This window comes from Doryrhamphus excisus, chromosome 2 (genome assembly GCF_030265055.1).
Source record: "Doryrhamphus excisus isolate RoL2022-K1 chromosome 2, RoL_Dexc_1.0, whole genome shotgun sequence".
Taxonomy (NCBI): Eukaryota; Metazoa; Chordata; class Actinopteri; order Syngnathiformes; family Syngnathidae; genus Doryrhamphus; species Doryrhamphus excisus.
The window spans coordinates 10,524,665-10,550,808 of NC_080467.1; the positions used below are offsets into that span (position 1 = coordinate 10,524,665).

General features: G+C 45.8%; 4 protein-coding genes across 15 annotated transcripts in view; 2 read left to right on the plus strand and 2 right to left on the minus strand.

Annotated features, from left to right (window-relative positions):
- Nucleotides 1–12,735, plus strand: part of arhgef28a (Rho guanine nucleotide exchange factor (GEF) 28a) — a 69,346-nt gene extending 56,611 nt beyond the window's left edge. For all 9 annotated transcript variants that reach the window (XM_058065074.1, XM_058065075.1, XM_058065073.1 and 6 more), the window contains one exon: nt 12,592–12,735. The gene's annotated coding sequence lies outside the window, so the exon portion shown is untranslated. The remainder of the gene's footprint in view (nt 1–12,591) is intronic.
- On the minus strand, nt 860–12,936 carry enc1 (ectodermal-neural cortex 1). The gene is made up of 3 exons (XM_058065086.1): nt 12,613–12,936; nt 6,117–7,925; nt 860–3,351 (listed from the first exon to the last, which is right to left on the minus strand). The coding sequence occupies exon 2, from the start codon at nt 7,917–7,919 to the stop codon at nt 6,144–6,146; it is 1,776 nt and encodes a 591-aa protein (XP_057921069.1). The 5' UTR covers nt 7,920–7,925; nt 12,613–12,936; the 3' UTR covers nt 860–3,351; nt 6,117–6,143.
- Nucleotides 12,688–22,056, plus strand: hexb (hexosaminidase B (beta polypeptide)). Of its 4 annotated transcripts, XR_009126647.1 has the most exons (15): nt 13,058–14,353; nt 15,567–15,718; nt 16,026–16,091; nt 16,478–16,524; nt 16,609–16,719; nt 17,160–17,261; nt 17,950–18,082; nt 18,166–18,346; nt 18,424–18,510; nt 18,595–18,667; nt 19,906–20,086; nt 20,968–21,058; nt 21,208–21,312; nt 21,386–21,506; nt 21,635–22,056. XR_009126647.1 is itself a non-coding variant. In XM_058065089.1 (14 exons), exons 2-14 carry the CDS (start codon nt 15,643–15,645, stop codon nt 21,447–21,449), a joined length of 1,317 nt encoding a protein of 438 aa, XP_057921072.1. In that variant the 5' UTR covers nt 12,688–12,833; nt 15,567–15,642; the 3' UTR covers nt 21,450–21,614. The 4 variants fall into 4 exon arrangements, 3 of the variants coding, with proteins under 3 accessions (XP_057921072.1, XP_057921070.1, XP_057921071.1); XM_058065089.1 differs by lacking the exons at nt 13,058–14,353; nt 21,635–22,056 and adding an exon at nt 12,688–12,833 and having other exon boundaries at nt 21,386–21,614; XM_058065087.1 differs by lacking the exon at nt 21,635–22,056 and having other exon boundaries at nt 21,386–21,613.
- Nucleotides 18,980–26,030, minus strand: gfm2 (GTP dependent ribosome recycling factor mitochondrial 2). Its single transcript, XM_058065085.1, has 20 exons — nt 25,782–26,030; nt 25,632–25,704; nt 25,513–25,558; nt 25,339–25,436; nt 25,142–25,267; nt 24,987–25,075; nt 24,828–24,916; nt 24,701–24,761; nt 24,439–24,624; nt 23,797–23,877; nt 23,568–23,716; nt 23,335–23,475; nt 23,165–23,264; nt 22,912–23,098; nt 22,770–22,846; nt 22,562–22,700; nt 22,327–22,497; nt 22,105–22,220; nt 21,831–22,013; nt 18,980–21,757 (listed from the first exon to the last, which is right to left on the minus strand). The coding sequence occupies exons 1-20, from the start codon at nt 25,788–25,790 to the stop codon at nt 21,629–21,631; spliced, it is 2,250 nt and encodes a 749-aa protein (XP_057921068.1). The 5' UTR covers nt 25,791–26,030; the 3' UTR covers nt 18,980–21,628.
- Nucleotides 26,031–26,144: the final 114 nt, after the last annotated feature.

Below are 26,144 nucleotides of genomic sequence, written 5' to 3' on the forward strand. Positions count from 1 at the left end.
TTGACCAGTTGACGTTTGTTTATATCACATGGAATCAAACGTGAAGGCAAAAATACCGGTCCACAGGGTCAGTTCAGCCCAGCTAAGAGCACCCAAAGGACTCGTGGATGTGTTGAAGGGTCCAGACACGGCCTCGGTGCTGTGGGAGACTTGTGCGGGAAGGAGGTGGGAGGGGGGTATAAGTTGGAGCTTCCTGCCGGACAGGAAATTCAACTTCCTGTCGTAATTAATGTGGGGGCTGTTAGATGACGTGGGGAGGTCAAAGGGGGGTCCCCCCCACACACATAGGTCCCCCCACATTTCAACTTTAATGTCAGTCTTTGTTTCCAGGCCACACACACGGACGGCTGGAGAAAAGATTGGAGTGGCCGAGAGGCTCATTGCAACATCTCAGTGCAGAGATTGTTTATTTCTTTAGCTCTCCCCCCCCCCCCCCCCCCCCCCCCATTATGGGCTCACCAGGGTCAGGATCCAGTCAGACTGGTGTTTCTCAAACCGGTGTCAGAGCAAAGAATGTAAACAAGCACTGGAGGACTTGTTGCCAAATGCATCAACTGACGCTTTTTTTTTATATATGATGCAATTGACTGATGGGAAGTGTGAGAAAGGAGGAGCTGGGGGAAGAGAGAGGTGCTTTTTAAGATTTCATGTTCTCCTCCAGCCCCCACAGTTTTGCAGATAATGGTTGCCAAGGTGACTGCAGAGAGAAAGGGAAAGTATGTGGCAGCTCTGTGCAGGAAGCAAAGCCAGAGTGCGCTGATGAGATGATTCCAGTCCGTCGTCAAGCTCGCATGCATGATAGACTGCCTTTAAGACCACCTTAAATATCTCGAACGTGAACGCATTCACCTGAATATGAAATGACGAGCACAATGGCGCAGAGATTTTGTACTGCCGAGAGGAAAATCCTCTCATATTTATTCAGCCATGGATTTCACATTGTGAAAAAAAACATATATACAAAATAATGCCATGGAATTAGAAAGGAAACATCATGACATAATGACAACACATTGTCTTGATTTGTGATGGCGATGGTGGTGGGAGGGGAAAGAAGCGGCGCTCCCACCGTTCCCAGATAAAGCAGAGGAGGACATCCGGATACAAAAAGCAAGGCTCATTCATAAGTGTCCGTTTCCACGGAGACCCGTCTTGTGCGGGGGAGGTAGCGCTCTGGTGGAGCTGCTGGCGATGTGAGGAGACGAGGAGGAGATCATGTTCGGGAAATGTTGGCTTGTGTGGGAAAATAAAGCCAAGCCAAGTTATTCTTTTTGCCGACGGATCACCAAGACAAGAACATTTAAGACATTTCACATAGCAACAAGTTGACACATTGTCACTTTTTTTTTTTTTTGGTCTTTCAAACTTTTTTGATTGATTCTTGATTGCACGTGTAGCTCGCATGCTGAGAACCCCTTGCACCGGGTTAGTGCGCTACTTTGTTTTGATTTTTGTCAAATCAGTCCACAACTTTCATATTTGGATTGGGGATGCTCCGATCAGAGTTTTATGAGTGAGGGGGGTCAAGGGTTTTATTTATTAAATTGTACACTACTTTATTTAGCAACCACACTTCCACTCAAACATGCTATCTTGTGCTCATTATATAAAGGCAAAGTCTGAACAGTCATAATGAAAAACTACAAGTTGAAACAAATACTCTTTGACCTTTTGGTGAGCTAGGTGACCCGTGTGGTGGTATCACCATCGTAAGGCTGTGTTTGGAGGACAAGACATCGTTTGTTCAGTGACAAAGTTAGTACGTACCCCATGAACGTGATATCCACTTGTAGCCCTTTCCCCTTGGACAAAAACAAGCTCCAAACTAAACAGCATGGCTTGTAAAAAATTAAAAATTTGAAGGGCCAAGACTAGAAAGCTACGCGGATTACTCTAGCTAGCGAGCTGCCGCCAGTGATAGCTAGGCAAAGCATGTAAACAAAGATGCGAGACAAGTGGAAGGGCAATAGGTTTGATAAGGGAGTGATCAATCATGCTGTCATGGATTGGTGTTGCCTGCGTCAAGCTGTCCAACTGACGCCATTGAGGTTTTAAGACTACTTCTGATTCTTACAGGACAAAGTGCGTCCCTTGTTGGCTCAATGCGGACATCACTGGCTGATCAATCGGAGCATCCCTAATTTGTATTCATTTTCGTATCCAGTGGCCCCCAAAATGACTTCCTGTTTGTCAGCAAAACTCCCCACAGGACAGCGTAACAGTTCGACACTATGGTGAATAAAAGCACTACGGTGTCTGCCCTTAACGCTGCACAGTTTACTGGATCATGGGGAGGAAGACTGGGAGCTCCAACTTGTGATCTAAACACCCCACATGGCCACCCCCCCGCCCCCTGCCCCAAACACCCATTTGTCCCACAGACAGCTGCAAGGACCGCCGCATTCTTAGCCTCGTCAGGCCCACTCCTCGCCACTGGTCACATGACACTCGCCTCCTTAATGGTTAATTGTTGCATCGGTGCACTTTTTAGGGCCCGGGGTTGGGGGCGGTGGGGGGCCTCTGATTTAAGGCAGGTTTGGACTGAAGTTGGAATTCTTTTCACGGGGTTGGGGCAACCCCCCGCGGCCTTAACAGCCGCACACTGCGGGTAATCTGAGCCTCCCCCCTCCTCTCATTAAGACTGCACAATGAAGGCCTGCTGAGATCACGTGACCACGCAGGACAGACCCCCACCCGCCCCCACCCTTCCCTCAAACATTCACACAGAGGAGAAATAAATAGGATTAAACACGTATAAATTAAGGAAGGATACCACAAGCTGAGCGCATATTAAAGTTCATGCCAGTTTGTGCTGAGTCGCTACGAGGGCACATGCTGTTGATAAACAAAACAAAAAAAACCATGAGCACACTAACGGAGGATTTGCGTCCAGTCGAGCAACGCCCCACTGTGTGCACGGCGAGGTGCCAAACAGAAAAACAAGGTTGTGACACCCCCTCACTTCCTCAAACTCGGGCACCCAAAACTCTTAGCAGATCATCAACCTCAGCTGCCACTCTTCGTCATGCGGCGACAGCTCCACGTGCACACGCCTCGGGGAGAGGCAACCGAGGTTGGGGGTGGGAGGGTGTCAAAGAAAGGAGCTTATTAGCGGATGAAGAGCTTTGCGCCTCTATTGTGCCATGTGTGCATCATTCAGTCTAAATACATGCTATACAGTGCGTGGTGGTGGTGGTGGTGGTGGTGTTTGGGTGAAATGTCCCACACGAGTCCACAACGGGCAAGCAGCAGTCTGGTTGTTTTGTTTGGCGTGAGCGCTTTTCCCTCTCAGAGGTGAAGTCGCTCTCTTTGAGTGCCTCTTCAGTCAGAGTGCAGTAGATGACGCAAAATCTGAAAGAGAAGAGGAATACATGAGTGGGCAGTATCTTAAAGAGAAACAAAACAAGTCCAACCAATAATTATATTATATTTTCCTTCAGCACTACACAGATGTTTTTTTTTTATTTTGCCCGCCAGCTTTTAGCCTTATGTGAGACATATCTTCTATCTGTGCGTTCTAAAGATATAAAAACATAGCTAAGAATGCACATGATGGGAAACACTCCATTAAGGCCTTCTGGAAAAAAATCATTTATATGGAATGTGACGTGCATATTAACCATGCTACAGCGACACAGTTATTGTCATTAACATTCTAACATACGCCGATTGACCTCCGTTATTATGCTGTGCTGTATTGACATCTTGCCACACCAGCTAGCTACTAGCCGGGTAGCCCACAGCGCGTCACAACCCACTCACAACACCTCAGGTTTCACCATCCGAGGGTAAAGGTACATGTTGGAGGTGTGCTGTGTTTTTATTTTGGAGTTTGGAAAAGTTAGGTAAAGCATGCCTTTCATTGTTGCTATGTGAAATTCATGCTCCGGTGTAGGAAGTTCCGCTAATGCTTCAAATAATGAAAATATTACAAAATACTTTAAGTATTACATGTTACGGACGTGCCTGTTATTACATTCTCACAGCATGGATATAAACACAGGTTTTCGGAGGTGTTGTAATAGTAGTCTTTTTTATCTGTTTTTATATCTTTAGAATGCACAGAAAGGAGAAAGATGTGTGCTCATGTCTCATGTAATGATTGTGGATGATTCCCTGAGTAAGTACTGGCTTGGCGCTTGTCATATATTTTGGTTCATGTTGGCACCATGAAGATCACTGTGGGATATTCTGACATTACAGTTCCTCTTGTAAACACCAAGACATATTTTTTCCTTTCCTTTTCGTCTCTCCAAGCAGGCTGTCAGCCCCAACAGTGGCAGCCAGGCAGGCGGACAAAAGGCGAGCTGAGGTTTAAATAAGTGGCAGGATTATACCCTTCACTGGATACAGTGTGCCGCTGCCTTGGAGACGCTGGAGTCAGTGGACTTAGAGGGAGTAATCCTGCGTGGGGTTAGCCACTGTGGCTGCTATTAGCCGCTTCCAGAGGCTTTACCCAACGAGGATGTACATGACAGATGAGGACTCACTCGCCTACACCTCTGTGATTTGTCGAGAGCTGGCAGCCATGTGTGGGTGATGCCTCCCATGGCCTGCGGCGCCTGACGACTACCCGGGCGCCTCCTACGTCCAGCCCGATTACCATCATCGTGCGGTGGCGGCTTGAGAAGGAGGTCAGGAAGGCGAGCCAACAAAACAAAGGACGCTAAATCCGCAGTACAGTTCAGTTCCGTTGGCCACGGTTCGCATGGGTAAATCTGATTAGGCTTGTGTTTCCAGTGATGACGTAGCAGGACGCCACTGTCTAAGTTGCTGAAGAAGTCGACAAAGGCAAGACGAGATTTGAACTGACATTTTCACAAAATTATGATTGGACCAACAAATATTGATTTGACTGCGCCAGAAAATACGGCAGATGCATTTTGAAATGTTGATGCTAAACAACATTTTTGGGGACCAAATAAACCACTAATGTTACTATAAAACAGTATATAATAATAGTATATCACAATTATGCACTCTTAATATGCCATGATGTGTGACATGTATTTTCTCACAGGCAATTCATACTGTCTAACATATGCAGCATTTCTTGAAATGTTGGCTTTTCAACTGTGTTAAAAAGCAACATTTATTTTGCGATTATTTTCTGTGAACGCACACAATTTTCAGCTCCTCCGATTTGTATTTACGTTGTTGACCAAAGGCCTCAGTGGGTGTTAACTTTTTTTCTTGTGAGATCTTGTGACATTCCCACTGTTGACCAGTCATTGGACAGTAAAATGTTTAGCTACGGCTGGTACAACAAAAGGATGCAGAGAAGCCCCACATTTTTCGTGTGGTGGAAATGGATAGAAAAATATTCTATCAACGCTGATCCACGTCTCCGTGGGTTGGCACACTCCCTGCCACAGCCCTGCCAGACTCCACTCCTAACCCTTGATGAATGGTTTTGGACGCAGCCAGAGTCGTCAGCGGCCTCTCGCTCTTCTCACCCGGCGTCAGGAGCGTAACCTCATCAAAGGGAGGTGGCGGAGAGTGAATTAGCCTCGCCGGGGCGTTGCGGCCTGCTGGCGTGCCGCACCGTTTAATTGGCAGACCCCCTTCTTTTCCCGCTCTGAGTAAGTTCCCCCACAGGAGCAATAAAAGTATCCTATTCTCCTTCAATTATCCTCTCTGTCCTTTGGCACGTCCCCACAGCCACATCAGTCACTGCAAGCTTGCAGGCCTTTGTCAACCCCAACCCCCGCTAGTCCCCCCCCCGCCCTCCTGACATTCCTTTGTGTTTTCTATGCTGTTAACCTGGACACTTGGGTATCATTGAAGAAGTCGTAATCTCTAACCAACGGTTAGTTTATTTGGTCCACAAATTCTTTACATTTCTTTACTCCGATATCCCACATTACTGAACTCAAATTCACACGTAAAGAATTCTAGTAATGCTGGGCGTAGCACCAGCGATTACCACAATGTATCCCACTGCACATCTTTTAGATGTTCCCATGCATTCCAGTAATAGATAGAAGGCCAAGCAAAGGTCAGAGAGATTGCCTTTTGGCTCGTGTGTTCTGCACACAAACGGCTCCCATCAGAGCAAGTATCCCACCAGAATACAATAAGGTAGGTTTTTCTCTGGGGTGGTATGTTGGACGTACCTCATGAAATGAGTCCAGTTGAGGTCTTCAGGCTGGCAGATGCTTCCAGGTGCTGACGAAGGCGGTGGGAATGAGAGAGTACGGTACCGTGGTGATGCTGTTCCAAGCGTCTAGAGTTGGGTCGTAGCAGTCCAAGGTTTTACAACGCTGAGTGCCAAAGTAACCCCCCACCACGTATAGTTTGTTCCCGGACGCCACGGCCTGGCAGCTCATGCGCTTGGCCGTCACGTCGCCCACTTTAGTCCACTGGTAGTTCTCACTGCTGAACTTGTACGCAGAACAGGCCGAGAACTCGGTATCGCCGCCCATGACGAAGATCTGGTTCCCTAGCACGGCAGCGGCGGTGTAGCGCCACGGCTGTGGACAGGATGCCGGTACAGTCCATCGATTCTCCTGGGGATCGTAGCACTGCACCTTTGGCAGCTTGTCATGGGTGACGCTGGTTCCACCAAAAGCAAAGAGCTTGAGTTTCACGCTGACCACCGCCGCATTGCTCACACCCTCTCGCAGAGGCGCCACCATGGTCCACTTGTTGGCCACCGGGTCGAACTGTTCCACTTGTTTGAGGGACACCGAGGGCGAGGCGGGGAGGCAGCCGGTCGCCGCAGTGTGACCCCCGACGACGTACAGGCAGTGCTTCAGTTCGGCTGAGCCATGACCGAATCTTGCGATGAGCATTGGTGCCGCTTTGGACCATTCTTCATGGACCGTATCGTAGACCCACACGTCTTTGGACACACCGTTCTCAGAGCCCCGCCCCCCCGTGATGTACACCTTACAACCGATGGCACAGGCACTGAATTCCTTTCTCGGGCTCGGGATGTCTGCTTTAGGAATGATCTCTTTGGCCTTCTGGTCCACCAGGTACAGCTTGTCACACATGAAGGTCTGCCCCCCCAGCAGAAAGAGCGCATGGCTGGTTTTCCGAGGTCGAGCACACTGACTATTGACCACGCCGTCGTTCTGCAGGATCTTCAGCTTGCAGCGGATGGCCTCATCCACCAGCTCCTTGCTCTTGGCCTGGGCATTGATCAGTTCTTCAGTCGAGACGTTCTCCATCAGAAAGATGGCGGGCAGAAGGGCCAGGCGGACCGTTCTGAGGAGTTCAGGAAGGTCGCAGTGCCGTCTCTCCAAGTCGTAGTTGATCCAGTTCAGAGCAGCCTCGTAAACGAGCCGCTCATCTTCAGTCTCCAGCTCCTCGTGCGATAAAAGCTGGACCACCATGTCTTTGGGCAGTTGCAGGAAGTCTTCCGTCTTGCAAATGGCGGGGAAGTTGTTGAGGCACATGCTCCAGGAGAGCTCGGACAGCTTGGTACACTGATGGGCGTCTGAAAGCAGCAACATGCCAAGGCAGTTGGATGGGTGAAGGTTCCTCTCCAGGAATTCCGCACAGGCATCTCGGATGTCCTGGAACTCCAGCATGTCCCCGGCTTCCAGGAGCGACTCTGCATTCTCCTCATTGATGACCACCCGTGAGGAGTACGCGTAATCCAGCAGGAGCTCCAGGACCTCTGGGTGGATGGAGTCATGGAAGTCAACCTCGCTGGCTTGGCTTTCCCTCAGCCCGCCGCTGAACATGGCCTCAAAGTAGCGGCTGCAAGCTGCCAGCACGGCACGGTGGCACGGGAAGGAGCGGCTGCCGGCGTGAAGCAACACATCGGTGAAGAGCCGTTGCTGCCGCAGAGAGTTGAGGTGCATGAGGACACTGTCAGCATAGGAGGACTTGTGGAACAGGTAGATGTTCATGGAGCCGGTGCTGGCCCGCGATTTCCGGTTCTCGTGGACACACACAGACATTTTCATTGAATCCTGAAAAGTAAAAACAAAAGAGGTTTTTTTAGAAGAATTAATTTATTTATGCAAATTGCAGCAACTGCGCCCTCAACAACACAAACAGAGCATTTTGCAACAAGAGTGCTGCAAGCTTTCCCAAGAGCTCCCAAGGCGTTTGGGAAGGAGGTCCTGTGATTGCTATTTGCAAAACACTGCGAGAGTGAGTCAAGGAAGTTGAGCAGATAACGAGAGCCTTCTTCCGAATGCGGGGGTAGAGGTTGTTGTTTGTTTATCCAGCAAATATCTATCAGCCAAGTGAGTGTCTGCTGGAGAAATAAGCAGAGCAGCAGGACTCCAAAAAAGTCCCCCAGTGGACTTATTCTGTCCTTGGTCTGTCCTCGCTCGGAGCTCATTCCACGCAGGAACGCAACTCTCGTGGCTTCTTGATAACTTTGGCACATTTGTGCACATTGAGAGCGAACCTCATTCCACTTTAAGGTATACTTTCACTGAGAGGATAGAGCTGGCGCTAGCGTAAAAAATACTATAATCGACTATTGCAGCCTTGGGACATCAGACAACCCAAAGTGAGGTGACCTCTTCAAAGTAAAAGCACTATAAAAACATTCTCCACACACTAAAACCTTGAGTGTTTTCCAAACTCATAACCACCTCCCAGCAGTGTCATCACCTTTGAGGAAATTGGTTGTAAAACTTTGTGTATTTCCAGATATTTCATTTTCTCTGCATCACCTATTTTTTTTTTTTTTTTGTATTAGCAATGTGCAACGTTATGAAGTTCCCCGTCTTTACGCTTGAGGTCAGTTTCCTGCAGTTGCATCAGTGCCCTCAAAACCCTGGACCTCTCTCCTAGTCTCTCTCCCTCTCGAGGACACAATCATGCGTGAAGGTTTTTTTTATTTTTTTTTTGGCATGCCCAGCGTCTCTCCTGCAGCGTGAGAGGAAGAATGTTGAGCATTAAAACAACTCTCAGCACGTTCTCGTAAAGCTGACGTGATGAGGTAGACATGGATGAAAGAGCTGCTCAGGATTTCAGGTGAGCGTACCAATGTTTGTACGTCAGCCAACACTTAAGCTCAAAAACAATGTTTGACATGCAGGATGTGTGAGTTCCACACTTGCAGGCATTCCAAGTATGTGTACAGTAAAAGTTCACAAAGGCGATGCTAGCTTGCAGGTGCAACTGGCTAACAAGGTTACTAAAATGTGCATCACAGGAAGGATTCAATGGGATTGCAAAGAAGAGCCGCAGAATTGAACCATGTGGTAATTCCACCGATGCATGCAACCGCAGCCTGGAACAACAACCATCATTGTACGGTGACTTAAGCATTACATGAATGCTACATCTGTGTATGCTAGTCTTTTAGGCTAGCGTCTAAGACCTCGGTCACATGCTGATCATATGCTGATTTCCGAGCCATAGTCTGGCCGCAGAGGTTCTTTGTCAATGTCAGACAAACTGATGTACATTTTGTTGGTGTCTGGTTGGGGCAAAATGTCCGTTTTTTTTAGTACGTCGCATTTGCAGACTCTTTCATAGATTTTGCGTTCTGTTTATGCATACATAATGCACTCGGCATGCGATTCATGACCGAAAATGGTGCGCATTGGCAGGAACTAACTGTAACTTATTTACACCTAGTCATGTAGTGTTTATATCTTGTGCATGGTGATAGTCCACGTCACGTGCATTGTTATACATTGTCACGATAATTTCCCGCATCCGTGGCATTATTTGGTCCCGTTATGTCTCAATGTCTTCTATAGCTTCATTCATTTGTGTTCCTGTTAAGGAATAATAACCAAGTCTCTGTTTACAGAGACTTGATACTCCATTTTATTCATTTGTGGGGGATCATTGGAATGTATTTTTTTCTTCTTTTTCTTATTTTTGGGCGTGATTGTCATTTTTATTAAGTGCATTTTTTTTCTAAAAGCCATAAAAAAAGCCATAGACAAAATTCCTTCTTCTTAATCTCATACTGGTATCATTTGGTTAAGAAAATATTGACTTCCGTTGAACAAAATCCTTCAAATTGCGGCAGACGTGCCAAGGAGAAGACACACACACAGTGCAGCAATATTTACTTGTGTAAATATGCAGCAAAGCGTGTGACGTTGTGCATTTTGGATGCTTTTGGACAAGTTGGGCAAAAGCAACCTGCAGTGTAAACGTAGCTTGAAACCAGTATGACTGAATGTGAGCCACCATGAAGAAAGACGACGCGTTTACTCATGCTTGCATGAAATATCAAACAGATCTCGGCTCAACAGGCCCGATCACATTCCGCCTACCACAAAGACGACAAGGCGTCACCCCGTGGCCTCGACTTTAGCTGAGATCACAATATCTCACAGTGCACAGCATCCATTTCCCAATTTCTAATTGGATGTTAAAATGATTCCATTAGAAAATTGTTTCTGGTGAAATCATGCATTAAATCACGGAGGGTTGTCACGTTGTAAGTAGCGAGTCTTGTGATTTAATAGAACGGACGCAATTAGTGCACCAAAGACATTGAAGTGAACTTAAAACGGCTGCCGATGGAGTCATTTCCTTCTTTGAGCGACCGTTAAATCCAGATGAATCTTTGGCTGACAGTCGTTCTCACGAGTGATTGGGCTTTTTTTGGGGGGGAGCCTTTTATTAGTGTGGCAAGTAATGCCCATCAAAGTCGTCACACTAAGAAACTGCAGTGTTTCTTGGAATAATGACTCCAATTAGAATCAAGATAAAAGGATGCATCGCTGTCCAAACTGTAAGCTAGTTTGCCCTCATTAGACATGACTAATGGAGCCATGAGCTCATCCTAGCAATCAGCGCCTATCAGTTGCATCCAACTCTTCCCTGTTGTTGTTTGCATCATTGAAGAGACTTTACTTAGGCTTGTTTTATGGCTGTTTAATGATTATGATAATTTTTGCACAATAGGATAACAGTGGGGAGGTTGGCACAACAATGAATGTAATCATTCTTTCTAATAGGCCATAAAGCTGCCATAAGTTTTGGGATTGACTTCACAAAACAACACTGGGAGCGTCCCAGTGAGAAAGGATGACGCCTCTGCTCTCCATCTGAGGCCTGGCTAGCTTCAAATCATTGCCAGGTGTCCACAATCCTCGAGAAGAGGAAGAGGGATGGGAATGTGGGGGGGGGGGCAGCCCTTCCCTCAAAGTAAACACGGGGATCAGATGGAAGAAAGAGACAATAAGGAAAGCAAAAGAGGACATGTAGGACGACCATCGATCAGCATCAACCCTCCTCTGGATCTAATTTACAGTCTGGAGCCAGCTGTCATCGCACATGTCGTGCACGCCACTTTTAATGCGTTTAAACCGCAACACCGCGTCCCAAAAAAATACAATAGACTTGCCATCAGACTATGGAGACGCATGATAGCGCCTGTTCAACATTGCTGCGCCATAAGACAACAAAAAGGATAACAAGGAGCACATTTCCTGACCACGTGTTTAAGACAAGGAAGGAACTCTTGTGTAGACGGGAGTGGGGCGGCCATCTGCCTCCGCCAGTTGTGTTCGTAGAGAGGAATAGAGGGGTTAGTACTTATTCCGGGATGATATTCTAACATTAGTTTTAACAACGGCATGAACGGAGTGAGCCCCTTTATCAGTTTCAGTGGGGGGAGGCGGGTCTGCTCGCATACACAGAGTGCAGAAGAGTGTAACGTAGTAGAAATTTGCCATATATTTTTTCCATTGTTCTTTAAATGGTAATGGTTTAATTTCATTTGAACATGCATCAGATTACAATTGAGTGCATCCCATAATCAGTTCCCAGTTCCACATGTCCAAAAGGAGTAGGAAGAAGCAAAGCTTATTAAATCCTACCCCTCCATCTGGTACTTTTACAATCAGTAACTGTTACATTTGTTCACTTCCTGCTTTCCATAATACAGTTTTGTTTGTTTTTTTTAATAATGTACCTCTTACCGAAGTACGAGGTGATATGACTATACAATGACATTATGTGTACCATTGTAACTGTCAAACTAAGGGTAAAGTCCCGCCTGGTCTCGTAGACCCAATCTGGCGTATTGTCTGGTCTTGTGAACTGAGAGCCTCGTGTCACCCCAAGTTATGAGTTATTTATAAGGAGTTATGAGTTATTTATAAGCAGCTGTATATTGAATTTGCAACCTCTGGTGCGCTCAGGCACACTCCTTTTGCGTTGCACCCTATCTTGGCATTCCAATTCCCAAACATAAATAATAACATTCAACTGGATTCGGTTAGTGCAGTTGCATTTTCCGTGTCACATTTCAATCTGTATCAGATCCAGAATCAACTTTAGCATTAGACGGTGTTTGCACGTATTTTATGATGAGGCAGTTGACATGATAAGCACTTGATATTGTTGTCAATGTCGAGAATATTCCCAAAACTAACATCCTTGAAAGTAAGATGATGCACTTCCCACTGCTTGTACATGCACTACAGAACGTAAACATCTTCAACTGAGGCTTGGTGTAACTCAAAGGAACTGGATTCTTATTGAGAGAGAATATACAATATGTGATAAGGTTACAGTAGTTATAGTAATTCATCTTGATGCAGTAAGGAATCATTTGTCCTCAATCCTGCTGCGATTATCAGCGCTTACCTTTTATTTATTATTATTGTTATTATTGCATTTAATGATGTTATTGATTGGTTGCAGGGATGCAGTAAAAAGCCTCACCTCTTTGGGGGAAAGCAGGAGTTCAACCTCGCCTGTGGAATCCCTCAGACATGCCCGTGGTGGGAGAGCCACGATGCCGCCGTGCTCTCCTGGCTTCTCCTGGAGCAAAGCAGCTGAATCTCCGAGCGGATCTTCCGCAGCTCCCGGGATGTGTGTGTACGCGCGTGTGTGTTCTGGAGCTCAGAAGAAGACGGGCTTGGACGGGGTAAGCTGCTGAAGAGGTAAGAGGTTGGGAGGCTCTGCTTCTTGTCTTCTGCTTCTTCTTCTCAGTCTGACTGACTGGCTGAGCTGCCGGTCCTCGGTGCTTGTGATCCCTGTTGTGGGTGTGGGTGTGTGTGTATGTGTGTGTCTCCAGTAGGGAGGGGGGGAGGGAGGAGCCGTCACCTAGTGGAGCAAATGAAGTGAGAGCTGGGGGGGGTGTTGGTATGCAAAAACATGATTGGCAGTTTCACCGCACACACACACACACATACTATCCTCATTATTTGCTTGCAGGTCTGTGTATTATGTTTTCCAAATCCACCACTTCCTGTTTCCTGTGGGAGCCGATGAGCCGATCATTGTGTTGCAAAAGAAAGCCGAATTTTAACAGTATATCACTTAATTGTGTACATATATTTATACTAAAACATATTCTCACACAGAAATGTGGATTACCGAAGCCCCAATTTCACCATTGAATTTGGTACACCTGCACAATATAATAAGATTCATTCATTCATGCTGGAGATGTAGCTACACTAATAGTAATATGTGGTATGCGATGATGTAATATTGATAAAGTAATATTTAATTTATTGGCAGGGATAAAATAACACAAAAGGTGTTGCAAACACACAATGAGCACATGTTGGAACTTTGTAAGAAGAGTGGCATCTAGTGGGCAAAAAATAAACAGCACGTAATGTGTGAGAAGAGTGACATCTAGTGGGCAAAAAGATAAATTCAGCAAGTAATATATGAGAAGAGTGGCATCTAGTGGGCAATAAGATATATGCAGCACGTAATACACGTGTCAGTTGTACACTTGGCGCTCCCCTGTTTGCTTAACCGAGTATGCATGTTGAGGATACGGTTGACGTTTACTATGGTGTCAGGACAGGAGCCGGAGCTGAAGAAGGCACATTTAGACACAAGGCACGTCGTCCTTTCTCGACCGTCAAGTGACCGCAACACACAACAACAATACTTTCGGCCGTCAAAATAACAGCACATCCTGTCGGGGTACAAAATAGCTTACATGAACATTATCGATAATGTGTTTTCGCCTTTGGAACATTAAATCAGATGGGTGATTTGCTATGCATTGTATAAAAAATGATAATGCAATATACAATATTAAAAACTCGCAATAGACTGCTGCCCCTTTAAATGAGTTTTCCATTTACTTCCGCATGTGGCGTTTGGCCCCGCCCTCGGGACACAACGCGGCTTTTAGTGTATCTTGTGTCACATGACTTGGACGTTAATTTTGACTGAACATGTTCGCGGCTGCGACCAAAGTTGTCTTCCTCCTGGGAGTCTTGTCCTCCTGCCGGGGGCGACGGGGCGACTTCATCGATGAAGGGGTCGAGGAAGTCGCCCAGCAGAGCTCCAAGTTTGGTTCCTTGTGGCCGCTACCGCAGAATGTGCAAATCTCAGAAGTTTCATTCAAGTTGGCCAGGGACACTTTCCAAATATTTGATGCCAAACTGTCGTCCGCAGGGCCCAGTTGTAGTCTCCTTCAGAATGCTTACAGGAGGTAAGATGGTTCCGGTGTTTGTCATGTGTTTACTTTGAGCGCCTGTGCTAACGTTTTCTACTCGAGCGGATCGATCCAAGTATCGATACCAAGGGTATGGTCTCGTTTAACCAGTTGCATTCTGGGGTTACATTTGCGCAATTCGACATGTCCGTATAGGAGTAGGATGTTAAATGGTCTTGGCTACCGTCCTTTTGTTCACTTTTAGGGTGGTGGCAATATTCTTAGATCCTAAAACATCTTTAAGTAGCGTACGGATGTCTATGGATACCCAGGGGCCATTTGCAGATTTTTTTTAAATATTAGCCCGTGGCACATTCAAAATATAAAAGTTATCAATACATTTTTTACAAGAATAAAGTTTTTAAAAACATCTAAATAATATATATAATAGATAGATAGATGGATAGACTCCCTTTATTGTCATTGCACAAAAACACAGTAGTGAAATTGCCAACGAAATGTCGTTGCCTGGCTCCCATATAATAACAGACACAAAAGAAGATAAGTAATAATAAATAATAATAATAATAATAATGTGGAGAATAAATAGATAGAATAGACACAAAATATGAACAACATAATGTAAAGAGCAGTGTGAACAGTAAATTGCCCAAATAATTTAAATAATTAAAATAAATAATAATAATGTAAGTAAAGGTAGAGGGGCTTATTTGGCATTCAGCAGTCTGATGGCCAGGGGGAAGTAGCTGTCTCTGAACCTGGTCGTCCTACAGCGGATGCTGCAGAGCCTTCTCCCCGATGCCAGGCGAGAGAACATATTAATCTTTTAAAAATAAGTTGCAAGAAAACAAGGAAAAGTGTAATTTTTACATATTAAAGGAAAAATACATATTTTTTAAAGTCAAAATTCTATATGAATTAAATTTGTTATTTTTGGAAAATCTGATTGCGAAAATGTTAATTGTGAGAATGCAGGCGTAACATTACAGAAACATTATGAAGAAAGTTGAAATATTTGCAAAATAAAAACGACAGTAAAATGGAAAAAAGAGCAAAGTTGATAATATGCTTTTTCTGTATGGCAAAACTGAGATGCATTCTTTTTTCTTGGAGCATCCCCAGAGTTCTTTGCCATGAGGTCCATGTTGACCTTACAGTGACCTTTATGGCGCCTTGTAACACAAAGAGATGGCATATGACACCAGGAAGGCAGGTGAAACATCCTCTTTGACATTTTATGGTTCTTTAGGTACTATGACTACATCTTTGGCGGCCTTAAGAAGACCTGGCCCAGCAAACACGAGTGGTCTGACCCCGCCGGGCTGATGGGACTGCAGGTTTTGATCACAGACCCTGAGCCTGGATGCGAGCAATACCCCAGTGTGACAGCAGACGAGTCCTGTAAGTTCACCCGCATTCTGTGAAGTTATGACCGGGCTGTTGTCTTGTAATCTTTTCCACGTACCATTGACCTAGTATTTCAGGTTTATAGGTGCCATAAACCTGACAAATCAGGAAACTGTCAGTCAAATATTTGTAGGATAATTGTTTTAAAACTGCCTATAAGAGTTGTCAAGTGGTCACAAGCTGTGGTTTACGGTTACGCAGCTCCATCTAAAAGTGACTTTTAAAGCTCCGCGTGTCCTAAGACCTTTGCTACAGGAATAGCAACTGAAGTAAAATCATGTTTATGTTTATGTTTGTGCAGATCAGCTGTTTGTGGATCAGCCCATTGCTGTCCTTAAGGCGCCCAAGGTTTGGGGAGCCCTTCATGGTACGTTCAGCATTTTAAATAACAAATGATAAAGATGCCATTATGATAACTGCATGTCATTTGATAGAGGGGTGTCCAAACTTTTTCAACTGAGGGGCACATAATAAGGATGTGGGGGCCACTTTGAAATTTGCATGTATAGTAACCTTTATATTCGAGCTGCTCGATTAATTGAAAAATAACAGAAACTGACATGTTGGTTATTTCCTATAATTATTAATTATTAAAAAGCGACATTTTAGCTTCTTCTCTTTCTGTTTTGCTCTATTTTTCCATTTTGGCTGGCTTTTTATTTCTCACAGTTTGGACACCCCAATCAAATCTGTCATTTACTTGATCTTTTTCTGCTATTCATGACTGATGGTCATTCCGGCTCATTCATTCAGGCCTGGAAACGTTTAGCCAGTTGGTGTATGAAGATGAATTTGGTGCAGTAAGTAGTTTGTTTCATTACCTTTGTCCTAATTTTGCTCGTCTTCATGCAGCATAACGTTCAACGTTGCTTTCGTCTTTCCAGAAAAATGTCAATATGACATCCATCAGCGACTTCCCCAGGTTTGCGCATCGAGGCGTCTTGTTGGACAGCTCTCGGCACTTCCTTCCTGTCAAAGTCATTTTGGCCAACCTGGTACTACAACATTCATTCATTCATTTTCTACCGCTTTTCCTCACGAGGGTCGCGGGGGGTGCTGGAGCCTATCCCAGCTGTCTTCAGGCGTAAGGCGGGGTACACCCTAGACTGGTCGCCAGCCAATCACAGGGCACATATAGACAAACAACCATTCACACTCACATTCATACCTATGGACAATTTGGAGTCGCCAATTAACCTAGCATGTTTTTGGAATGTGGGAGGAAACCGGAGTACCCGGAGAAAACCCACGCATGCACGGGGAGAACATGCAAACTCCACACAGAGATGCCCGAGGGTGGGATTGAACCCTGGTCTCCTAGCTGTGAGGTCTGCGCGCTAACCCCTAGCCGCCCATGTACTACAACATAAAAATACATAAATATATATACTTCATTTTTTTCGGTTCTTATGCTCTTTCATCCCCCTGATTCCAGGAAACCATGGCAATGAACAAGTTCAACGTCTTCCACTGGCACATCGTCGATGATCCATCCTTCCCGTACCTGAGCCGAACTTTCCCACAGCTCAGCCAGAAGGTCAGGGAGGCTCTCGTGTAGGCTACAATAGGTTACAACCAAATCTGGGCATAATTCATCTGTTCCAGCATCAAACTGTTATTACATTATTAAATGTACGGGCTAAGTTTGTGCAATGAAGAATTTTGAATTTCAATGCAATTCATGTAAAGTGGCCCCACCCCACAGGATGTGCAGTGGGAATTGGAAATGGAATTACAGGAAGTGGAGTTAGATTTGTCACGGAACACGTGTACAAGCATTAACATTTCCCTTCAATGCTAACATTGTACACGCTACATGGCTCCATGCTCTTTTTTTAAATGTGAAAAATGCATGCAGACTTCTTATAAAATGCACTTCTGCCACCTTGTGGCCATTTTTACGGCTTAAAACTGCACCAAACATGATCTCTTTGACCGCATTAGGCAGTTGTCATCACCTTTTTTTGCAAAAGACGTAGAAATACGTCTTTTGGATCGGGCGTTCGGGTTCTTCGATAGTAGAAATTCTACTTCCTGTTTGCCACCTCAGTTCAAATTCATGAAAAGGGGATTTGTCAGAATTTTTCAGCAGTCTGGTACAGGCCGTGGTTTAGCATTTGTACAAGTGTACAAATAAATACTCTTGTCAAATGAAGTAGAACTACTCCCCTTTTAAAGATGCCTGACCTGGAACTGTCTGTACTTTTTAAAATTGCATTCTTCAGGGAGCGTACCACCCGTACACTCACGTGTACACACCAGCCGACGTGAAGATGATCATCGAGTTTGCTCGTCTCCGAGGCATCCGGGTCATCCCAGAGTTTGACACGCCGGGTCACACACAGTCTTGGGGCAAAGGTTTGTGTCGTCGGATTTCCTCATTTTATTTCCGGATTTTCCGAAAAAGTAACAGGCTCAGCCTCTATCCTCGCTCTTCCCAGGCCAGTCGGACCTACTGACGCCCTGCTTCGCCGGGTCCAAACCGTCCGGCAGCTTCGGCCCGGTCAACCCCATCCTCAACACCACGTACGATTTCATGAGCCGGCTCTTCCAGGAGATCAGCATCGTCTTCCCCGATGCCTATGTTCACCTGGGAGGCGACGAGGTGGACTTCACCTGCTGGTGCGACCCGGCTCTTACGCCTCTTCCTGCTCTCGTTGACATCTCGTCGGCAACAAATGTTCCACCTTTTCCTGTAGGAAGTCCAACCCTGACGTCCAGAGGTTCATGGAGCAGCAAGGTTTCGGTCAAGACTACGGGAAGCTGGAATCCTTTTATATTCAAAGGTGGCTTGCGTATTTTGGCGTAATTGATCATAGATGTGATTACAATTGACCGATATCTTGAATGGATTCTTTAATGTGCTTTAGGCTTTTGGACATCGTGGCCTCCACCAAGAAGGGCTACATGATCTGGCAGGAGGTCTTCGACAATGGCGTTAAGGTAAACAACCAGACGGGGCGTTAGAAGTGCCGTCATTTCTTCTCGGTGATGCTAATTCATTAGCCGTAGTGATACTTGATTAAACACTAGTTTGATTTACATTCTGATTTTCCAAAGTGACAGCTTAATTTTTTTTCTCATAAAATTTTCTCATAAACTGGCTTTAATATTTCAACTCTATGCTACTAAAATGACATTTTTCCTCATATTTGAGTTTGTTCTTGTAAAATTGTCCTTTTCTCGTAAACAGCTTTTTCTCCCAATATTTTGACTTAATTCCTGTAAAACTGCAGCTGTTCTTTAATCTGCTTTCTGATTTTTTTTATCATCCAACTATTTCAACTTTCCTACGTCTATAATTATTTATTTATTTGTTTATTTCACTTCATGCTTGTAACTTAACTTTTTCCGCAAGCTAATTTCCCCCAAAATGACTACTTTATTTGTTGTTTTGTTTCTTTTTATGTTATTACTTTTTATTTCTTTAATATTTCAACTTTATTCAACTTTATCATAATAGTACATTATTCTTGTAAAATGACTACGTAGATTCCAACTATTTTCTCTTAATATTTTTACTTCATATGTTTTCATTTTGCTGTTGGGTTGTTTGGCCACAGTTACGTGACCTGCAGTTACAGACCTCACCAGCAGGGGGTGCTGCAGTCCATCCTCCACATGACGTCATATTCTGTGCTAAACATCCACAGAAAACAACGCATTTAAGGAACATTTAAAGACCAAAGCAGTTAACAATTTGTCTTTTGCAACTTCAGCAAAAATCTCAACTATTTTATTTTGAATCTGGCGGTCCTATCTTTCCCAAGTTTCACTCTCTTCAACAAACTCTACAAAGTTTGTTGTTGTTTGTACACCAGTGAGCGCAACCTAAACACAGCAGCTTAACCGTTACAGCTGAACCCTGACACCGTCGTGCACGTGTGGATGGGTGGCGGGGCCGACGAGGAAATGCACAATGTGACGGCAGCCGGGTACACCACCATCCTCTCTGCCCCCTGGTACCTAGATTACATTAGCTACGCCCAGGACTGGCAGAAGTACTACATGGTCGAACCACTCAACTTCAACGGTCAGTCAGGCGTTGTGTTTACTTACTTCTCAACAGGCTTACGCTTAAAAGTGCACGCAAAGACAAGAGGAAAGGGCAAACATGGCGAAGGCAAGGCTCATTTGAATGACAACGTTGCTTTCCTTCTGTGTGTGTGTGTGTTGTGTAGCTGAAAGCAGACACACTCATCCATGTGTGGAAAGGGACCCAGCAGCAATACCAGAATGAGATGGCAAAAGTCACGTCATCGGGGTACCAGGCCCTACTCTCCACCCCCTGGTACCTGAACCGTATCGCCTACGGCCAGGACTGGCAGGGCCATTACAAGGCCGACCCCCAGGACTTCCAGGGTTGGTGTCTGCATGAGCGCTAAAGTACAGTGGACACCTCTAGGGTCCAACACACCCTGATTCTTTCCCTTAGGACATAACGCTCGTTTACGACGTACTTTGTCACCACAGTAACGTGGCCATGAGTAAACTGGTGGTGTGGCGTTTGTGTTGGCTGCGTAAAGAATATTTTTCAAATGTTTGTTAATGCCCAAAGCGAGGTCTTCTCGTCAGCAATTCCCTCTTTCTGCTCTTTGTACATTTTGTATACGCAGAAAATAGAGGCTTCTTCTCTGGAGTTCCAATACACGTAGGTCCCTTGCAAATAGAGGAATTCATGAAGCTGTGGGGGTGATGCCTGCTGTTGCATGGCATCACACGGGACCAAGTAATACCAGGACTACTTCACGGATGCGGGGAAGTGGTGGAGGCAACACATACCCATGAGGGAACAATACACCAGGCCTAAATACTATAATATTTCATGCCAATGTGCACCATTTTTTGGTTGCAAATTGCGTGCCAAGTACGTAATTTATGCATAAACGGTGCACAAGTCCTAAATAATAATAAATAATAAATGCGGCAAATTGTAGGACAAGAAAGAGGCAAAACGAGTGTTGTTTGAGGGTGGCTGTAAGTCTTCATGATGCCTTCAATGACAGGTTCCACTGCGGTTCTTTTGTCAGACACAGCTTCCACAGCTTAGCTTTAAAGAGGCCATGAATGACTTGGCTCGGCTCTTATTGTATCAAAACTCCACCACACGGACACAAAACCTTAGGATCGCTCCCGTGCAAGTTAAGTGTAAGCCTGTTGAACCTCTTCCAGCAAAAAAACATTTGATTGCATCATAATCATCATGAAGACACAATCCCGACTGTGCTTCCGTTCCAAAACAGGAACCGATGAACAGAAGAAGCTTGTGATCGGTGGAGAAGCCTGCTTGTGGGGGGAGTATGTGGACGCCACCAACCTCACGCCCAGACTCTGGTGAGATGTTGGACATATTTCCTCAGAAAGGCGGAGATTTATGATCAAGTAGTAAAATCGGTTAAAGTGATCATATTCTCCATGATGAAGAAAACAAATAGTTCTGCTCATACAAACGTGATCATTTCCATGACCGTGATGGTCTGCAGGCCCCGCGCCAGCGCTGTAGCCGAGCGTCTGTGGAGCGCCAAGACCGTGACAGACATCAACGATGCCTACAGCAGACTGTCCTCGCACCGTTGTCGCATGGTCGAGTGAGTAACATCCGAGCACGCGTCCTCCTTCAGAAGGACGCACATGTAAACCGTTGATGTTTTGTCATCTAAGGCGCGGCATCCCCGCTGAGCCGCTGTTTTCCAGCTACTGCCCTTACGAGTATAAGGGAATCTGAGGACTGGTGGCGTGAAGAGGCGGAAGAGGGAAATGCTTGAAAATGAAGAAATCAAATGTGAAACTGCATCCTAATACTCCAAATGCTCTGATCAATGCACTTTTTGTAATGTTTGTAAAAGTGATTGTGAATACAAAAGCTGACATGTGAGCCACGTCACATTTCTTGTACTTATGTGGTTACAGCAAACCAGCCGTGCGTTTTAGGAGTACGTTCTGGTCCTGTGTGCTCATGGCCTCGTAGGTGTCCAGTTCCAAGGAGAAGGTGGCCTTCCCCGAGGTCAGCGTTCGCAGGATGGTGGAATAGCCCTTGAACAAGCGGTTTCAACAACACATTAGATAAATACTCTTCACACTTTAACGCTTTGGATCTTTCACTCACCCGAGTTTCTGCCAAAGGCACGCTGGCCAGCAGCACCTTGTTGTCATGACGACTCTGGATATCCCTGACCGTCCCTCGTCTCTGGGCAAGATCGCCCAACACGGTGCCGAGATATTCCTCCTCCACTGTCACCTCCAAGGACATGACAGGCTCCATCAGCTGTCCTCCAGCGAGCCTCAGAGCCTGCATGGAAGGACGGATGAATCAAGCACACACGCTGGAGTTGTTTTTTTTTTTGTTTTTTTTTTTTTATGGCGTCAAGTCTGATGCTAACCTTTAGCATGCAACGGGACACGCAGGCAGAGACCATGGCTGGAGACGTTCCCGGTTCTGTGTTGACGCTTTGGATCAGGGTGGACACGCCCTGTACAGGGTAGCCCAGCAGTGGACCTGGAGAAGGAAAAACAAGAGTGCAGGATTTCATTTGAAACACGTTGTTAAGCTCTTAATTGTTCCTGAGATGGTTGCCAGCATCAAAGATGAGAACGATGTTTACCTTGGAGATACGAGCTGTGCACTCCGTTCTCCACCGCCTCTCTCACGCTGTCTGACAATGTCCCGGCAGCTTCCTCCGCAAACGCCACTTGAGAAGAATATTCACCTGGTTGGACGAGCAGCTCCACCGTCACCACGTGTCTCCTCTCCCCGATGGTGCGGTCCAGTGTGTCTACGTCACGAGCCAAGGGCGGTTAAGGGAATGCACACACAATTCGAGGAGGCGTTGGTTGTACCTGAAGCAGAAGCTTCATGGAGAATCGTCTCCCTGTATGCGACCTGGAGAGGGCCCAGGTGAGTCTCGATGCCGTACTCCCGTCTGATGCGATCGTGGATTATCTCGATGTGCAGCTCTCCCATTCCGCACAAGATAGTCTGCAGACAAAATTTTAGGAAGTCGACAGACGGTCTGGAAGAGATGGCCGATCCAGTCATGTGGTCTACCTGTCCAGAATCCGGGTCGAGTCTGACTTTGAGACTGGGGTCTTCTCTCTGGAGGTTGTTCAGTGCATTCTCAAGATCTGGAAAGGAAGGATTCAATGACTAGTGAGGAATGACGCTGGAGAACCTTCCCTCAAAGACTGACCGGCCTGTTTGGCCATGGTGGGCGGTTCAATGGTGCAGAAGAAGACCGGATCGGGGACTTCCACCCCTGAAAGGACCACACTGGTTTGTTGGCCACGCCCCTTGCTTGTTTTGCCCTCATTATGCGCCCGACGGGCGGCGGCTGCAGCAGATGCTTTCGATGAGACGATGGTGTCTCCTGTTACGGTCTTTCAAAGAGAAGAAACATTGGAGAGAGAACAAAAATGGGGGTGGGGGGGGGGGGTGATGCTCACCTGCTTCAGCCCAACAGTCAGGGCAATGTTTCCTGCCGTCATGGAGGTGATCTCTACGTGTTGGTCAGCAAAGGGCACCAGAAGTCTGCTCATCCTCTCGCTGGAAAGGAAGTACTGGATTCAGGCACGTTGACGTCTTGGCATTTTAAAGGCGCTCCGCAGTGACGTACGTGCTGTTCCTGTTGATGTTGTGGAGCGCCGTTTGTGCTTTCAGCGTGCCCGAGTAGATGCGCAGGAAGACCAGAGGGCCGCGCTGCTTGTCGTGGAGAACCTTGAAGGCCAGAGCGCACAAGTCGTCCTTGTACCAGCGCCTGCGTGAAGAATAAAAAGGATGGCGCTTGTTCAATTTGAGCCCCAAGAAGCAGGAGTGAGCCACTGTAGTGAGGAGGGATATTTCACTCACACAAGGTCGTGGGGCCTCTCGTCGGGGGCGGGCAGGAAGGCAGCGATGGCGTCCAGGAGGGGCTGAACCCCTTTGTTGCGCAAAGAGCTGCCACAGAACACCGGGACTCCTTTACGGGCCAAAGTGATCCGCCGCAGTGCCTCTTGGAGCTGTGGATGTGTATTCGACAGCCTTGTTTACTTTGTATTTTCAGTAACACAACATGGCTGTCGGCCATACAACAACTCACTTTTATTGAAGGAACCGCATCAAAGTTGTCACCGAAGTCCGTCAGCAGCAGCTCTGCAAAATCATCATCCAGATCTGCGACCTAAGAATGACAACTTTAAATGAAAGTGTCAGCAAACGCGATCATCCCTCGCCATAACGTGGTTCGATTATCGCTGCCATGTTCATGATGGCTGTTTGGTGGTATATTCTGGTCTTGGCCATCACCCTTATTACATTACGCTACGGTGCATTCCATGTAGCCAGCCATGGATGCAGAGAGGAAAAAAAGGCCATCCTCTCGTTATGTATGGAAGTGGTAAGTTTGTGGCTCTCTACCTTGTCTTCCCAACTCCTTTTGAAACCCTTAAGTTTAGTAGAAATAAATTGAGGCTAACTGGTTAGCTAGTTGTGCAAGCCGGTGTAAATAATAGGAGTGTAGTGGGGACTATACAGGTATTTTATGTCTACAGGGCTCTAATAATGTTGAAAACCATATTTAGAAAGTCAAACAGGCTTTCTATGCTCTAATATGAAATATATATAAATGGAAAAAATACATCTACATCGAATCCTATATGGTGGAAATTGTTTGATCAGGTTTGGGTCTGGAACCAATTAATTGAGGGACAATTGTAGTGTAAAATGTTAAAGATGTACCTGCCTGCTCAATTAAAGCTGTCCTGGCCTGGCGGACTTCCTCCACGAGCTCCGGTTCCTTCACGTCACTGAGAGGCTTGGCGACAAAAACGCGTCCGTCATCTTCCCGCTCGTTCATCTTCCACGTCAGCCTCTGATTGGTCAACAAGTCAACCACACCGGAAAAATTCTTGCCTCTGCCAATTGGAATCTACAATAGATATCGAAGTATTGTTTGGTCCTGTACGCTGATGGGAATTGGAATACATTTCTTGATTTGGTTTTACCTGAAGGAGGACTGGATTGGCTTTCAGTTTCTGTCTGATGCTCTCCATGGAAAAGCTCAGGCTAAAAGAAAGACAAATTCAGTTTCATGTGGATTAATTTCAATGAAAGAGTAAAATATTCCTTTACTTGGCTGCAGGTTTGTCCATCTTATTGAGGAAACACACACACGGAACATGATGCTTCTCTGCTTGCCTCCACACAGTCAAAGTCTGGGCCTGAAGGATCCAAGAGAGCAGATTATTCATCAACTTCACTTTGTTTTTTTCAAGAAATATTAGTTCGAACCTCAACACCTGCAGATGCATCAAACACTGCCACAGCCCCATCAAGAACACGAAGAGCCCGCTCTACCTCCAGAGTGAAGTCCATGTGACCTGCCATCAAAGTCAGATTTCAACATCTTTGTCAAATGTCAAATGTCAAATCTTGACAGTTGGTACCTGGGGTGTCTATCAGGTTGATTCTGTGGCCTTTCCAGTCAAACGTAACCGCCGCAGACTGGATGGTGATTCCACGCTCGCGTTCTTGAGCCATGAAGTCGGTCACTGTGTCTCCATCGTCCACGTCTGGAGGGACAATAAGACGTGTGAAAAGGACATTGATGACTGGACATGACTTGACAGTGTCCCACTCTCACCTCCCAGTGCTCTGGTATAGCCGGAGTAATACAGCATCCTCTCTGTGGTGGTGGTCTTGCCCGCGTCAATGTGGGCCATGATGCCAATGTTGCGGATCCTGTGTACGTAGTTTGCAGGTTTACGTGAATCCTAAACCTTAACATTAGAATTAACTTTTTAACTAAACATCTTACTTGGACACATCAGGGTTGACCACAGACCGCAGTGACTTGACGTCATCTATGTAAAAAATATATATATTTGTTAGTAAGTTTTTAATGTAAAGAATTACCAATTTGGGAATTAATCTTACCTGGCAGAAAGCTGTAATGCCTTTTTAGACAGCAGCTCCGTCTGCTGTACTGCAGCACAGCCCTTGATATTTCCTACGGACGACAGTGAACGTCTCATGGAACTTGCATGGTAATAACGCTGACAGCACAGCTCGGAAACGTCATCTTACCCAAAACATCTTTTAAATGCCTAATGATGCCACATTCTCTATCAATATCCCTGTGACCTCCAGTCGATTCTTTGTTGTCTTCACAAGCTGTGTTTTAATAGCTATACAGAGTTCGTATCAGGTAAAACTATAAACATTGTAGTTTTTTGTAGGCCAGAAACGCATTTCACCAGAGAATTAATTAGCGCAATTATCACTACAATGGCAGCAACCGCTTTTCTACAACTGTCAGAAGTCACGTTTTCATTAGGTCCAGCTCCAAAATACATCCCAATAGAAACATGTACGGGAATTGTAGTTCCGACAATAAAGCGAATCACTCAAATCATTTATGTGTTTAATTCACCATCATCATTTTTACAT

Coding starts and splice junctions, on each gene's coding strand:
- enc1 (XM_058065086.1), bottom strand. CDS start 7,919: ATGAAAATGTCTGTGTGTGTCCACGAGAACCGGAAATCGCGGGCCAGC.
- hexb (XM_058065087.1), top strand. CDS start 14,094: ATGTTCGCGGCTGCGACCAAAGTTGTCTTCCTCCTGGGAGTCTTGTCC. Junction 18,347..18,423: donor GAGGTGGACTTCACCTGCTG/GTGCGACCCGGC, acceptor CTTTTCCTGTAG/GAAGTCCAACCCTGACGTCC. Junction 18,511..18,594: donor GAATCCTTTTATATTCAAAG/GTGGCTTGCGTA, acceptor AATGTGCTTTAG/GCTTTTGGACATCGTGGCCT.
- gfm2 (XM_058065085.1), bottom strand. Junction 23,878..24,438: donor GGACAGCTTTAATTGAGCAG/GCAGGTACATCT, acceptor TGTCATTCTTAG/GTCGCAGATCTGGATGATGA. Junction 22,014..22,104: donor TGTCCCGTTGCATGCTAAAG/GTTAGCATCAGA, acceptor CCTTCCATGCAG/GCTCTGAGGCTCGCTGGAGG.